Source organism: Saccostrea cucullata, unplaced genomic scaffold (genome assembly GCF_032062105.1).
Source record: "Saccostrea cucullata isolate Sc308-1 unplaced genomic scaffold, CSIRO_AGI_Scuc_v1 ctg133, whole genome shotgun sequence".
Lineage (NCBI taxonomy): Eukaryota > Metazoa > Mollusca > Bivalvia > Ostreida > Ostreidae > Saccostrea > Saccostrea cuccullata.
This window is the reverse complement of record NW_026935574.1, coordinates 626,768-640,370: the sequence shown is the minus strand read 5'-3', so window position 1 is coordinate 640,370 and position 13,603 is coordinate 626,768. Positions and strand designations below refer to the sequence as shown.

The window sequence follows — 13,603 nt, the reverse complement described above, 5'->3', positions numbered from 1 at the left end:
AGGAACATAGGCAGAGCAGAGAGAAAACTTAAAGCATCAGCACTGGAGTAACAGGAGGAAGGAATTGTGTGAGGATCTATATCAGTAACATAATACTGGAGTAACGGTAGGAACATAGGCAGAGCAGAGAGAAAACTTAAAGCCTCAATACTGGAGTAACAGGAGGAAGGAACTGTGTGAGGATCTATATCAGTAACAGGAGGAAGGAACTGTGTGAGGATCTATATCGGTAACAGGAGGAAGGAACTGTGTGAGGATCTATATCAGTTAACAGGAGGAGGGAACTGTGTGAGGATCTATATCAGTAACATAATACTGGAGTAACAGGAGGAAGGAACTGTGTGAGGATCTATATCAGTTAACAGGAGGAGGGAACTGTGTGAGGATCTATATCAGTAACAGGAGGAAGGAACTGTTTATGGATCTATATCAGTAACATAGGCAGAGCTTTTACACTTTTATTATCGCAACTTTTCTGTTGTAATCTAGAAAGTGAATAATCATTATTTTCATGATGGATGGAATGCAAATAACACATAGATTTTGAGTTCTGTTTTATACATGTACATCTTTGCATTATATATAGTATTTCACATCATCCTACTACAGGATCATAATCTGTTAAAAGGCACTAGACTTATGGTGTTGATTTTTTTTTTTCCCCTGGCATTTGGAATTTCATTTAATTTTTCATGAATGTAACAGTCAATTACTTCACTTTCCTATTTTTTCAGGTAAACATTTAAGTATCCATTGTCCATTTCAGATTTTGGAGGTATGCATGGCAGCTTTTCTTCTTCCCTTAGGCTTTGTTTAAGGTGGTATGTTCCTCAGTCTTTCTTGTATTTGTTCTTCTGTTTCTCCAGTTTGCCCAGAGCTCGGTAGATGTCCTTTTTGACTTGTTTTTGTTTCCGAGACTTCAGCGCCCCAATCCTCTCCATTTCTTTCTGGTGTTTAGTCACCCTTTCTCTCATTCTCATTTTGTCTGACCTCATTTTGTGTTGATACAGGTTCTTAACCATCTTCATCAGTTTGTTGACCTAAAATAAAAGGTTAAGACATATTAATAGCTCTGTATATTGTGCCTTATTTTTAGGAAAAATATATGCAGTGTAAATGCAGCTCTAGAAACAATTTGAATCTACTTTTAAAGATAATTGATGGAATGATGAAATTTTGGTTGAAAATTTTCATAAGAATAAATTTTGTGTTCCTTCGGAAAAATTCTGTTTAATCTGAATCATTAAATATAATTATGTTCAATTCTCAAGTAACAAACATTCAATTTTCCACAGGTTTTTGGGAAATGCAAATGGATATTGCCTAAGGAAGAGGATAAATTTTTAGTTAAATGTTCCAGTAATGGAGTATCAATCCAAATCCATTTCACATTTGATTGTATGATCTAAGTAGCTTACCTTTGTATGATCTAAGTAGCTTACCTTTGTATGATCTACGTAGCTTACCTTTGTATGATCTACTGCTTACCTTTGTATGATCTACGTAGCTTACCTTTGCTTCGTGCGGCTCCAGAATGACTGCCACTCTTTTGTACGGGTCCTCCTTCTCTTTCACACTCTTTGGTGTGTCCTTAAATGGCAACATCTTCTGGAGCTCCTTGGGGATTTTAAGTTTTGGCTCATATCTCTTTTTTCTTTCAACAGGCTGCAAAGCAAATTAATAAAGCTTTCAAATGACCATGATGTTGTGATAAAGATAAACCTAAGTTGAATAGAAAGAATTATCATGCACGTACCTAACAGATATCCAAAATGACAAATCTGAAGCTCATTTTACAGTATAAATTTTCTAAACCACAGACTTTGTAAAATGAATCCTTGCTCACCCAGGCTGCTATTTATATTTGAATTATAATATTGCTATATTTTTCTTTAAGTATTTATGTAAATCACAGACAAACAGACCTTGTACAATGAATCCTCCCTAACTGACATTGCTATATTTTTCTTTTAGTATTTATGAATATCACAGAGACACTGACCTTGTACAATGAATCCTCCCTAACTGACATTGCTATATTTTTCTTTTAGTATTTATGAATATCACAGACACACTGACCTTGTACATTGAATCCTCCCTCACTGGGGAAGCTATATTTTTCTCTAAGTATTTATGTATATAACAGTGACACAGACCTTGTACAATGAATCCTCCCTCACTGGGGAAGCTATATTTTTCGCTATAAGTATTTATGTATATAACAGAGACACAGACCTTGTACAATGAATCCTCCCTGGCTGGGGCTGCTATATTTTTCTCTAAGTATTTATGTATGTAACAGTGACACAGACCTTGTACAATGAATCCTCCCTGGCTGGGGCTGCTATATTTTTCTCTCTCTTTAGTTGTCCCAGAGTCTTCATTCCCACCCAGGCTGCCTTCTCTGCTGGGGGTAGCAACAGGGAGGTCACAGTGGCATAAAACTGGGGTACCTCCACAGGGTACCAAGTCCTCATGAACACTATGTCTGGAAATGGTACAAAATAAATTAAATTAATTCAATTCAATAAAAAAAATTACTCTTATAATATACACTAAAATCAAATAAGCAATGTCTAAATAAAACACAACTGTCTTAATTTCAATGCTTGCAAAATTCAACTTAAACTCTTAATCAGCAACTTCTTATCTACAGTATAGGTTTCAAGCTTTATTTTGATTTGATTCTCAATCGCCGCGAATCGTGTAATCCTGTTACCACTGAGGAGGATCTTGTCCTCGAACGTGGCCCTGAACGCTCCTTCTGGATTCCTCAGCGCCTTCTTCACCTGTCCTCGGATCCCGCTGACTGTCCTCAGCTTAGCTCCCTCAAACTTAGTAACTTCCAGAATGGAGTTAAACATGCCCTAGATAATTACAAAAAAATATTTATAACTGTAGCTTTATAAAACAATTAAAAAATTTTCATAAAATATTTGCAATACTTAAAAACATATACTTTTTTTAGAAAACAGATAAATCACCTAGTAAAAGCACAATGTGGTATAACATTTCACTTTCTTTAGGAACTGACTTCAACATTACATATGAAATAGAATCTGATGAAACATTCATATTTTTTACCTTAAATTCTAGCTTGACTTGCTAAATACATGTATTAAAAACAAGAGAATTTTTAAAAATACCTTTTTTGTAATCAGGTATAGACCTTCTAACTTTAAGAATACAGAATTTAAATTTCTTTTTGGCAAACAAAAGAATTTTAAACAAAACTTCCTTTTTGTAAACAAGTTTTCATTAATGTTAAGTAGAAAAAGGGCAAGACATGTTTTCATTATTTCTTAGCATTTTATCCTTGGGAGTGGGTGTTCTTTCGTACAACAAATTTTTATTCTCATTACCCCAGAATACCCAGAAAGGCTTGGTAAAAAAAAAAAAATTGTAACAGAGCATTTATCATTTCTACACCTTTAGAACTGAAAAACTGAAAACAATTAAGTCCATTCTATAATTTTCATTTCAACAAGAGTAAACATAGTGAGATTTAATCTTCTTTACAGGTAAAAACAGCTGAGTCTTACCTTAATAAATGCTGTTTTCTTGTAGATTTTATAAGGTGTGCCTGTCAGTTTCAGTTTCTTAACAATTTGTATTGATTTATCCAGCTCCAGCACAACACCTGTGGCAGCAATCCTAAACCCAGGCTGTAAACAGGTTATAAACATAAAAGAGTCCATTTCAAAATATAAATTCTAAAGCTGAGCTGTACAGTGTAAGTTAAATAGTTTAAGAGACATGGATAAGGAGAACCTACATGTATATGTACTTTAAAAGGTAGCAATCCTTAAGCTAGGTTGTAAAAGCTCCATTATCATGTTCTTTTCCTCTACAGTTGATAAAATTTACAATGACATAAAAACAGTTTATACTTATAAACAAGTTTTGGATCCTAGGAAAACCTACCTCCTTTCCTGCTACACATTCTACAGCAAGTAACCCTGTGCCTTGTGGTGTAATAGGACCTACAAATAAATAACAAGTTAATGTATTTACTGTGGTGTAATAGGACCTTAAAACAAGTTACTGTATTTACTGTGGTGTAATAGGACCTACAAATAACAGACAAGTTACTGTATTTACTGTGGTGTAATAGGATAAAATTTACTGACCTAAAATACAGTTATATTTACTGTGGTATAAACAAGTTGTTAGGACCTACAAATAGGAAAACCTACCTCCTTTCCTGCTACACATTCTACAGCAAGTAACCCTGTGCCTTGTGGTGTAATAGGACCTACAAATAAATAACAAGTTAATGTATTTACTGTGGTTTAATACATGTAGGACCTACAAATACAGTATAGGGGATTAATTTCACGGGTTGTTATTTTCACGTTTTTTTTTTCTCCTTGGACACGATCACGGTTTGTTGAATTTGTGGAATCGGTATATAATGGAAGTTACCTCCCTTGTCTTTATCCTATAATCCATAGTTTTAATAGCTAGAATGAAATAATTTAGTGTGATGTATTCATTTCACGAACAACAGGATAGGTTAATGATTTAGTAGGTAGTTGCCAACTGATCAAAAGAAGGGCCGTTGTTTAAAGTCTTTTACTATAGGCATCGAATAACTTTCATGTGTACTTTTACGATGAGTGCATGTACACCCAAAGATCTTTCCGAAGAAATAACACATAGCAGTGAAAAAAAATGTAATAAATGTGTTATTGTCGGTCGACGTAATAACATTCTTCCATATCTTCAACAAGTTCGATAGTTTTTCGAATGATATTTTTTAAACAAAATTGAAAATGTCGATAAAAACTACTCACATAATAATGCAGGTAAGAAATACATGTGGAAACGTTAGTTACGCATGGATAATCAAAAAAGTGTAAACCCTTGTGTTCTGATTGATAAATCATGTAGCGTTGGTTATTAAAACAGCTCTTTAACAAAAAATACAGGTTATTAGCTGCTTATTTGAATTAAAATAAAAAATGTGATAATTGAATGAAAAGTACTAGTCGTAATAATTACTGAATGACCATGCATTGTATGTACATATACCTATCTTAGTCTATTCTCAGTTTTCCACATAAAACATTTCAATTATTGAAAGCTTATTCACTGTTTCTTGATTTCACGGATTTATTAACTCTGTGAATAAAGCGAATATTAACACTGTGAGTTATTTTCCCCCTATACAGTAACAAATAGGTCATTTAGTGTAGTGATATGGGTATAAGGATATCAATGTAATGCTATACTATGGTTACAGGTACAACTTAGGAAGAATCTCTCTTCAGATTGAGCTTTAGATGAGCCCGTTCTTTACTTACCCCAGAAGCAGGCATGACAGTGGAGATGTTGTGGGGTGTACTTAAGAAGACTTACCCCAGAAGCAGGCATGACAGTGGAGATGTTGTGGGGTGTACTTAAGAAGACTTACCCCAGAAGCGAGATATTGCGGGGGGTACTTAAGAATACTTACCCCAGAAGCAGGATGACAGTGGAGATGTTGTGGGGTGTACTTAAGAAGACTTACCCCAGAAGCAGGCATGACAGTGGAGATGTTGCGGGGTGTACTTGAGAAGACGATTTCTGAAGTTGTGGTCCTGTATGGAGTATAAAGGAATGGACTGAAATCTCCGCCATCCAAGGGAGATAATTAGAGGATTTCGACTCTTCAGGATCTTCTTGTACCATCTATGCTTCTTCATTCGAGTCTAAATAGAACAGGTATATAAATATACAGGTCATATGTAACTTAATAAAACAGGTCTATAAATATACAGGTCATATGTAGCTTAATAGAAAATCAAACACTGTAAAGCTGTTTATGTTCTCTGTAAGCATCATATCTTTTATTCAAGGAAACATTCTACCCAATACATAATATACATACATGTAGGTGAATATGACATGCAACAAGAAACATTCTGAATAAAAGAAGGTTGTTAAATTTTTTTGGTATATTTTTTTTTAAGAACATTAAATTTTTTTTGTATATTTTTTTTTAAGAACAAAGAAATATAGCCTGAAAGAAAGGGGCCTAACATATTGCCATTCCAGTCCACACACAGCACACGTTCAGTATGTATCGCCCATTATAATTGAACATGTACCTGTAAATATCCAATGTTCCCCTCCACACTCTGTATTTACCTGTACATATCCAATGTTCCCCTCCACACTCTGTTGTCCCCCCAGGATGAGGGGGTACGTGGCATCAAAGTTCTCGACAAGTTCACATGGCAGTCTCTCTAGCTCTACCCTGACATACATCCCCGGTCTGAAGCCCTCGTACCCCACACGTAGGCTGTCATCCATGTTCTCAAACTCCGCTCGATTCAACTGAAATGTTAGGAATTTCATATAAATCATTCCGAGTTTCCTCAGGCTCCAGGCCCATGAAACTTAGATGAACTCACTTTTTATCTCATTTTTACTTTTCAACCTCATATATTCCTTTTGTAAAAGTGAGACTGAAATCAAAAGTGAGCTCAGCTAAGTTTTATGGCCCCAGAGCCAGGTCTGTATAGTTCTAACTTTATTTTAAACCCTTCCACACAAGTTTTGACGAAATAGACTATAAGGTTATTGTCTATTGTGCTATTACAGTAATTTATAAGAGCAGGATTATTGTGCACATCAAAAATATATCATTTTAGTTATTTTTTCACGAGCCCAAGATGTTCATATCAAACCTTGGCTTGTTCCTCATTCTCCTGTTTCCAGTTCTCATAGAACTCGTTATCTGCCTTCATGTCATACTCTTTGTCAAATAATTCCTTAAGCTTCTCTTTCTTCTCCATTCTTCTCTCCATTGCTGACTTCTGAGCCTTTGTTTTCTTCTTCTTTGATGGATCCCCTGACAAAAGAACTTATCTATTTCAATTTTGAGACATAAAAGGGATGTCCAAAAAAATAATTTTACATCTAGAGAAAAATGAAATGATTTTACAAGTTATGTAAACATCCGAGGTCTTTTGTGATCTATTAGATCCTATTATTAGAAAAAAAACCATACCATCATCATCATCCTCTTCATCCTCATCCTCTTCTTCCTCTTCTCCGTCTCCATGGTGAACCTCTCCAGTTTCTAGATCCTCAAAGTCTCCATACAGTTCATCTGTAAAATTTTGTCAATTTTTTAAATTATTACAAGAAACAAACCCTTCTGAATACCAATCATATGCTATAAGCCCCAAGCACAGTTCTAATTGTATATGATTGAACACAGTAACAGTAGAAACAGTTATCCTAACCATCTTGGTCTAGTAGAGCTTGAGCATCCTCACTCTTTTCCCATTCTCCTGTCACAAAGCAATCTCTGATCAAATCCTGCACCTGTGAAGTTAGAGACACAAATCAATGTAGAACATATCAGACAATGTAGACCACTTCCAGTACTACAATTTGGCACAACACACCCTCCCCAACTGCTACACCCTTGCTGGAATGATTACAATTTCCCAGTCCTGTGGAACAATTTTTCAAACTTCCCCCCACCCCTGTTTTTGGTGTAATATTTCCTACCTCCTCTATCTCCCAGTCCTGTAGTTTGTCAGGCACACACTTAGAACTGTCTGTCATGTTAGCTGTTAGTTTAGGATTTCCTTTCTCATCATTCTTTTTCAAGACTTTGAATAATCCTCCCAAATCATCTTCCTCTTCCTCTACCTCCTTCTGCTCTTCCTCGCCTGAAAAGAAAGAAAACATTGAATTATACCATAACAAACAATTCTAAAACTGAAAATATTCCTCCTTTTTCAAGAACAGTTGATGTTTTATAGCACATGCATCACAAATAAAGATGCAGAAAAAAAATTTCTGTGGACAAAAGTCAACTTTTACTGCTGCTGAAGATCGAACCACTTTGAAAGGAACTGACATACTCACCTTTACCATAAATAAGCTTCCTATAGTTAATCCTCTCTGACTGCCTCCTTCTGAAGGATTCTGCGGCTGCTGCAGCTATGTTGGCCTTCCATTTTAAGTGTCCTTCTTCTTCATCCTCATCCCCACTGCTATCATCATCTTCATTATCATCATCATCTTCATCGTCTTCTTCTTCTGAACCTTCATCAGAGTCATCTTCACCACTGTCTTCATCATCTTCCTCCTCTTCACTGCCTTCATCATCCCCAGGACTATCAGAATCATCGTTATTATCATCGTCATCATTTCCAATGTATAACTTTTTACTGGATGTTCTTTTCTCCTTTTCATGTTTAATCTCACTAGCACCAAGAACTTTAGAAGAATCACCAGATTTTACATTGTCCTGAGTCCTTGATAATTTGGGTTTTTTCTTTACTATTTCTTCCTCTTCAGAATCAGAGCTACCTTCCTCCTTTGTTTGAGAATTTCCCTCTTCCCCGTCATTAACCTCCATGTCAGAGTCACTCCCTGATCCGGAGTCAGATTCTCCACGAGTACGCTCTAACTGTTTAGATTTAGTCACAGATTGTTTTTTAACAGAATTTGAAAAGAGACTGAATGAATCCTCTTCATCACTGTCATCAAATACCAAGTCCTCTGTCTGCTACAAATTAAATGGTATCAGTTCTGACTTTTGTTTATCTATAATTACATTCTGTCAAACATGTCTGAAAATTCTTTAATACCCTAAAAAAAATAGTTTCATATAGCCACAAATGAAGCATAAAACTTCAAGGTTATAGTTGTGCTGTCATGCGGCATTCTAACTTATGAGTCAGTACAAAGTACCTTTCCCTGCTTGTGATCAGTTTCAAGATCAAATTCGGCCAAACGACGAATTCTTCCCTCATCATCATCTGAATTATCCTCCTCTCTAAGAAATAAACATGAACATTTATTTATTACATCTTAAGAAAAATTTTTCATATCTTAAAATCAAAATATTTAAATATCAAGGTGACTTCATTCTAACATACAGTACGTCTGCCTCTGTGATTGGAGCAGCATTGGAGAACAAGGTCATGTGACTGGAGGTCATTTTCTCGTCCAATGGATTGTTGACATTCATGAGGGAAGCAACCAGTTCATTCATAGGGGCCTCAGGTTCCTGAAAATGAGTCACAATACAGAATCAATGAATAGCTTTGGACAGTAATTTGAGAATGCAGCCTTAAAAGTGGAATACCCCGTTAAGGGGCTTAGGTTGATATGACATAGGATATGCATTTTAGGTTTTGACATTTTTGATGTCTAGTACTGCAGTGTTCATATATTCAATGTGTCTCTTGCATCTGTTAAATAATTCTTTAATTATAAGATATCAAGCATCTTCAAAACTCAGTTTCTTGGACTCTAAATCTTCTCTAGGACTTTTCTGTTGGGCCATTGAACTGAGCTTTCTCAGGTCACATGTACATGACTGTATTTTAATCTCTAGACAGATAATCTTGTAAATTAATATACAAATTTTAAAACATACATTAAGAAATAATGATATATATTTAAATGTTTAAATAAAAGCACTTGTCATAACATGAATTCAGAATATTACAGATCAGTTCCCCTTTGGTACCTCTTCATTCTGTTTGAGAGAATGACTTCCACCTAGGTCTATGTAGACAGCGTCTTTGTCGTAAATAACCCCGCCCACCCCGGACATCGGAGCATAGATCAACTTCTCCTTCACGTGGAGAGTTCTCTTCTTCTCTTTGTCTGGCATTGGGCAGGGGTCATTTAAACTCTGCATGTCACTGATAGAGTAATCACCACAACCTAAGGATTAAAAGTATAGAGAACTTAGTACCAATCAAAGTTAAACAGTAGGAAGTATTATCAGAGGTATACATTACTTACTTCTTAGTACTACTCAGATTTATACAGGACATTGGTTGTTATATGACATTTTAGGGAACATTTGCCTGGTATGTGGATCATAGAATGGTTCTTTGTGTGTTATACATTATTTTTGTGGAACACTTGCCTGGTATGTGGATCATAGAATGGTTCTTTATGTGTGTCCCTCTGACATAACCGTACATAGACAACTTCCTGTCACACTTCGGTTTCTGTCGAATGGCCTCAGGGTCAGTGATGTCTTCCATCCTACAATAAGTCAATAACAAAATCAAACAAATGGAAGTTTTTCCTAATTATAATGAAACTTCTAAGCATCTAATCTGGATGCTGTATTCCCAAATCTTGTAATATGGAGAGAAGACCCTTGCAGTAAACTCAATTGTCTGAAAATGTAGTCTAATCCTGAATATTGTCTAACTAAGAATGTTCTCTAATCTGACCAATTTCTAAGGAACCATTGACGTCTGGACTAGACATACTGTATATGTACATTACGTATATCAGTAAAAAAAAATCATAACATTTTCAAAAGGAACAGTGTATTGTATCATATCAGAAAAACAAACATATTAGAAATCTGCCTTATTCAATAGTACATGTATTTCATCATCACACTGTATGAAGAACTAAGGAGCACCTGTCAACTAGGACATAGGGATGAGTAAGTCTCCACTGGAGAGGGCGGAACTTCATCACCGAGATAAACCGACACAGATTGTGGACCTCTGTCTTCTGGTATTCCTCATTAACCATTCCAGACAGATAAAACAGTTTGGCTCCCTACAAAAGATTTTCATCATTTAGTACAATGTATCAATTGTTTTGTTTTGAACAGTATACATGTATCACTCAACAAGTAGCAAAGTAAACAGACTTTATATCAGATGAGTCTGTATTGCAATGTTACCTGGTAAACTTCGGTCCAAAATCTATGTTTTAGTCTCTTTTTGGTTTTCCTCATTTGTTTATTGTCTTTGAAAGCATCAAGGTGAGTCAACACCCCCATGATCCGAGGAAAGCCATGCACCTGGCATATGTTCAGGAACTCAAAAGTCTCCATCTCAAAACCAAAACTAGCATCAACTAGTAGTAATACCTACATGTAGAAACACAACAAGAAAAATTTTGTTTAGTAAGATAAAAAATTACATGCTACAGAACTTAGGGCAAATCAATTTTAAATCTATATATCTTTAATTATTCTTGCATGAAATGTAAGATTTTTAGACTGTTTAAATTCACTTTAATCTGTGTTATTTGTAAACTCTGTGTTATCTGTGTCACTGACCAGATCGGCGACTTTGGCTAGGTCAATCATGCTGTTGATGTCATTGTTACACTCCATCAGGGTCAGGCGCCGGCTCTTACCTGCGGAATTCAATCAAATAATTAAGTATAGTACTACCATTTTCAATGGCAAACTTAGTGTACTCAGATAGAAATAATATTAAAAGGAAGAAGAATCAACTGTTTTAAATTGAATAATATCTAGTGTAATTTGCTCATAAAGAATGATCACTTATAGTTAAGCGATTCTAATTCCGCCTGGCAATGAAAATACTGTTAGCTTTACCAATACAATGTATGATAATTTGAAATCCACTTATAAAGGAGCAAAAATGTCCCTCCCTGGCACTCGCTATTAATGCATTTTACTGTAGAAAAATCCAAAACTAGCTAAACAGTTTCTTTATATTTTTTAAAAAATTAAGAATACAAGATGTAGTTTAAAACTCTCTTTAGAATATCAAATTACTCATTTTTGGGGTGTAATAAAGTGTAGCTATATTCAATTTACAATCTCAATATTTAACAGCTATTAGATGTTAGCTGATATTTACCTGACACCACAGTCACTGGTCCCTGGACATTAGCTAGCCTCTGTTTAGTGAAGTTTTTGACGATACACTGTAGCAGGGTTGACTTGCCCACTTTAGCAGGGCCCACAATGGCCACCACTATCGGCGGTGGTTCTAGCGGTGTCCTGTCTACCACAGGAATGTGCTGCTTCTTTGTTTGTATATCCTGTGTTCTGAAATGGAATTCACATTCCTTAAGATGGTCATAAACTTTAGATTGTGATACAGTAATATTTCGGTTTGTTTTATTTATTATAAACATTTCAAACAAGTTATAGACAAAGAAATGTTTATTCTATATACATCTCATTGTTTAACATTCTTTATGTTTTTTGAATAGAAAAGAAATATATAAAAAGTTTTTTTTTTAATCAAAGACAAGAAAGATAAGACTGAGATCAGTGGGCACCTCTTAATAAGTCTGGCCGTTTTCTGAGCATGTTGAATAGAGAAGGCTTTAGGGTTTCTCTGTTGAGGGGTTAAATCCTGCTCATGTTTATTCTTGGCCTTTTTCTTGACTGCCTTGGGTCCCGCCTGTCGCTTTCTGTGTTTCTTCTGACTTGCATCTTCCTCCATTTTGTTACATGCTATATCATAAGGTAACTGAGTAGGTCTTCATCAAAACAGAACCAGGCCCCACACCTAAAACAGTTCACATATAATTACATGCCTAGGAAAGAAAAAAAGTCAATTTTCTTATTATAGAGTGATTGGAATGTTTATTTACTCTTCTGGTTTAGGAAGTAAATTAGGGTTTTTTCATTATGTAATTTAGGCCTACATCAGATTACCCAGTTAATTAAGAAATATTCTAAGAGTTAAATAGTATAACAATAGTGATGTTCCAATCATCGAATATAATAAAAAATCAGTCCATTGCTTGCATAATCCAAACACTCGATTACACTTTTTTATTCCAAATAATGGGTTTTTTTTATTTTACAACTGTAACAGTCTTAATAATAACTTGTCTATTAACCTATTAGTGTATTGTAATGGGGCAGATGAACAGACACTGTATTCATACCAGGGTAACAATGCTCATTTCAAAATATATACATAATTTGGATTCTACAAAATGAATGAAGAACCATCTGGACTTCACTGAATGTTCTATGGCTAGAACGATATTGTCCCAAGGACTAAGGCTTGTCCAAAGACACAGCTTGTTCTTACAACAGCTGGACCACCATAAAAAGTAGTTATTCACCCATTCTTACAATTTATTAATCTAAATTGACGGACTTTGTAATGTAAATGTCCCATTATAATTGATAATTAGATCTAGTAAGCTACAGTAGCACCATCATCGATTATGACATTCTTACCGATTCCCATCACTTTTAATAGCAACATTGAAGAGTTTTGAATAAAGAAACAGACCTTTAACTAAAAACAGACAGACCCTATAACATTCCCAAATTTCTGAGATGGAACACTTAACAGGCCACGTGAAAGTCTTAGTGTGCATAATCAACCACCACCTCACAACGTGTGTTCATTATTTCTCAAAAAATCGAAATGAACTAAATTAATTACTGCTTGGATTAAATGATCAGTAGCTAACCTTTTACAAAATATGCACTGACTGTCTAGCTTTTTCCTGAAGCTGTATACTACTTAAATATACTCATATAAGAAATTTATTTTCGTCCTCATGTTTTGACATGGAAGCAGCCATCTTGGTATTAAGTCGTTCTACAAATCATTCGTTTATTTATTAACTGCTTCATTATCAGCGCTGCAGAATACAGATTACAATAGTTTCAAAATTCACCTCACCAATTTTACGTTAACCATTTCAATCAAACTGATAGGCCTAAATATATTTTTATTTTATTGGTGTTTCCATCAACACATTTGTGTACTAAGGTAGATTAAGGGGACAAAGTAAAACAAAGAGGGGACTTTTTGTCATTTTTAATAGCACTGTCCTATAAATATTAAATGAACATAAACTTAGAAGACATAATAAA

The 13,603-nt window shown here is 35.0% G+C and overlaps 1 protein-coding gene across 1 annotated transcript; it reads right to left on the bottom strand.

Moving 5' to 3' along the window:
- Positions 1 to 444: 444 nt before the first annotated feature.
- LOC134243332 (ribosome biogenesis protein BMS1 homolog) lies at positions 445 to 13,244 on the bottom strand. The gene is made up of 23 exons (XM_062725596.1): positions 13,195 to 13,244; positions 12,037 to 12,269; positions 11,610 to 11,800; positions 11,057 to 11,136; positions 10,676 to 10,864; positions 10,406 to 10,548; positions 9,893 to 10,014; positions 9,485 to 9,684; positions 8,889 to 9,019; positions 8,701 to 8,785; positions 7,870 to 8,515; positions 7,507 to 7,670; positions 7,236 to 7,317; positions 6,998 to 7,099; positions 6,675 to 6,838; positions 6,133 to 6,321; positions 5,513 to 5,693; positions 4,197 to 4,255; positions 3,543 to 3,665; positions 2,720 to 2,867; positions 2,313 to 2,488; positions 1,513 to 1,665; positions 445 to 1,040 (listed from the first exon to the last, which is right to left on the bottom strand). The coding sequence occupies exons 2-23, from the start codon at positions 12,201 to 12,203 to the stop codon at positions 831 to 833; spliced, it is 3,705 nt and encodes a 1,234-aa protein (XP_062581580.1). The 5' UTR covers positions 12,204 to 12,269; positions 13,195 to 13,244; the 3' UTR covers positions 445 to 830.
- Positions 13,245 to 13,603: the final 359 nt, after the last annotated feature.

Bases quoted from the DNA above. Each gene is read 5' to 3' on its own strand.
- LOC134243332 (XM_062725596.1), bottom strand. From the start codon at position 12,203: ATGGAGGAAGATGCAAGTCAGAAGAAACACAGAAAGCGACAGGCGGGA. The intron at 6,839-6,997 runs GTATGGTTTTTT...TTCTTTTGTCAG, and splicing joins TGAAGAGGATGATGATGATG to GGGATCCATCAAAGAAGAAG. The intron at 5,694-6,132 runs GTAAATACAGAG...TGTTCTATTTAG, and splicing joins GGAACATTGGATATGTACAG to ACTCGAATGAAGAAGCATAG.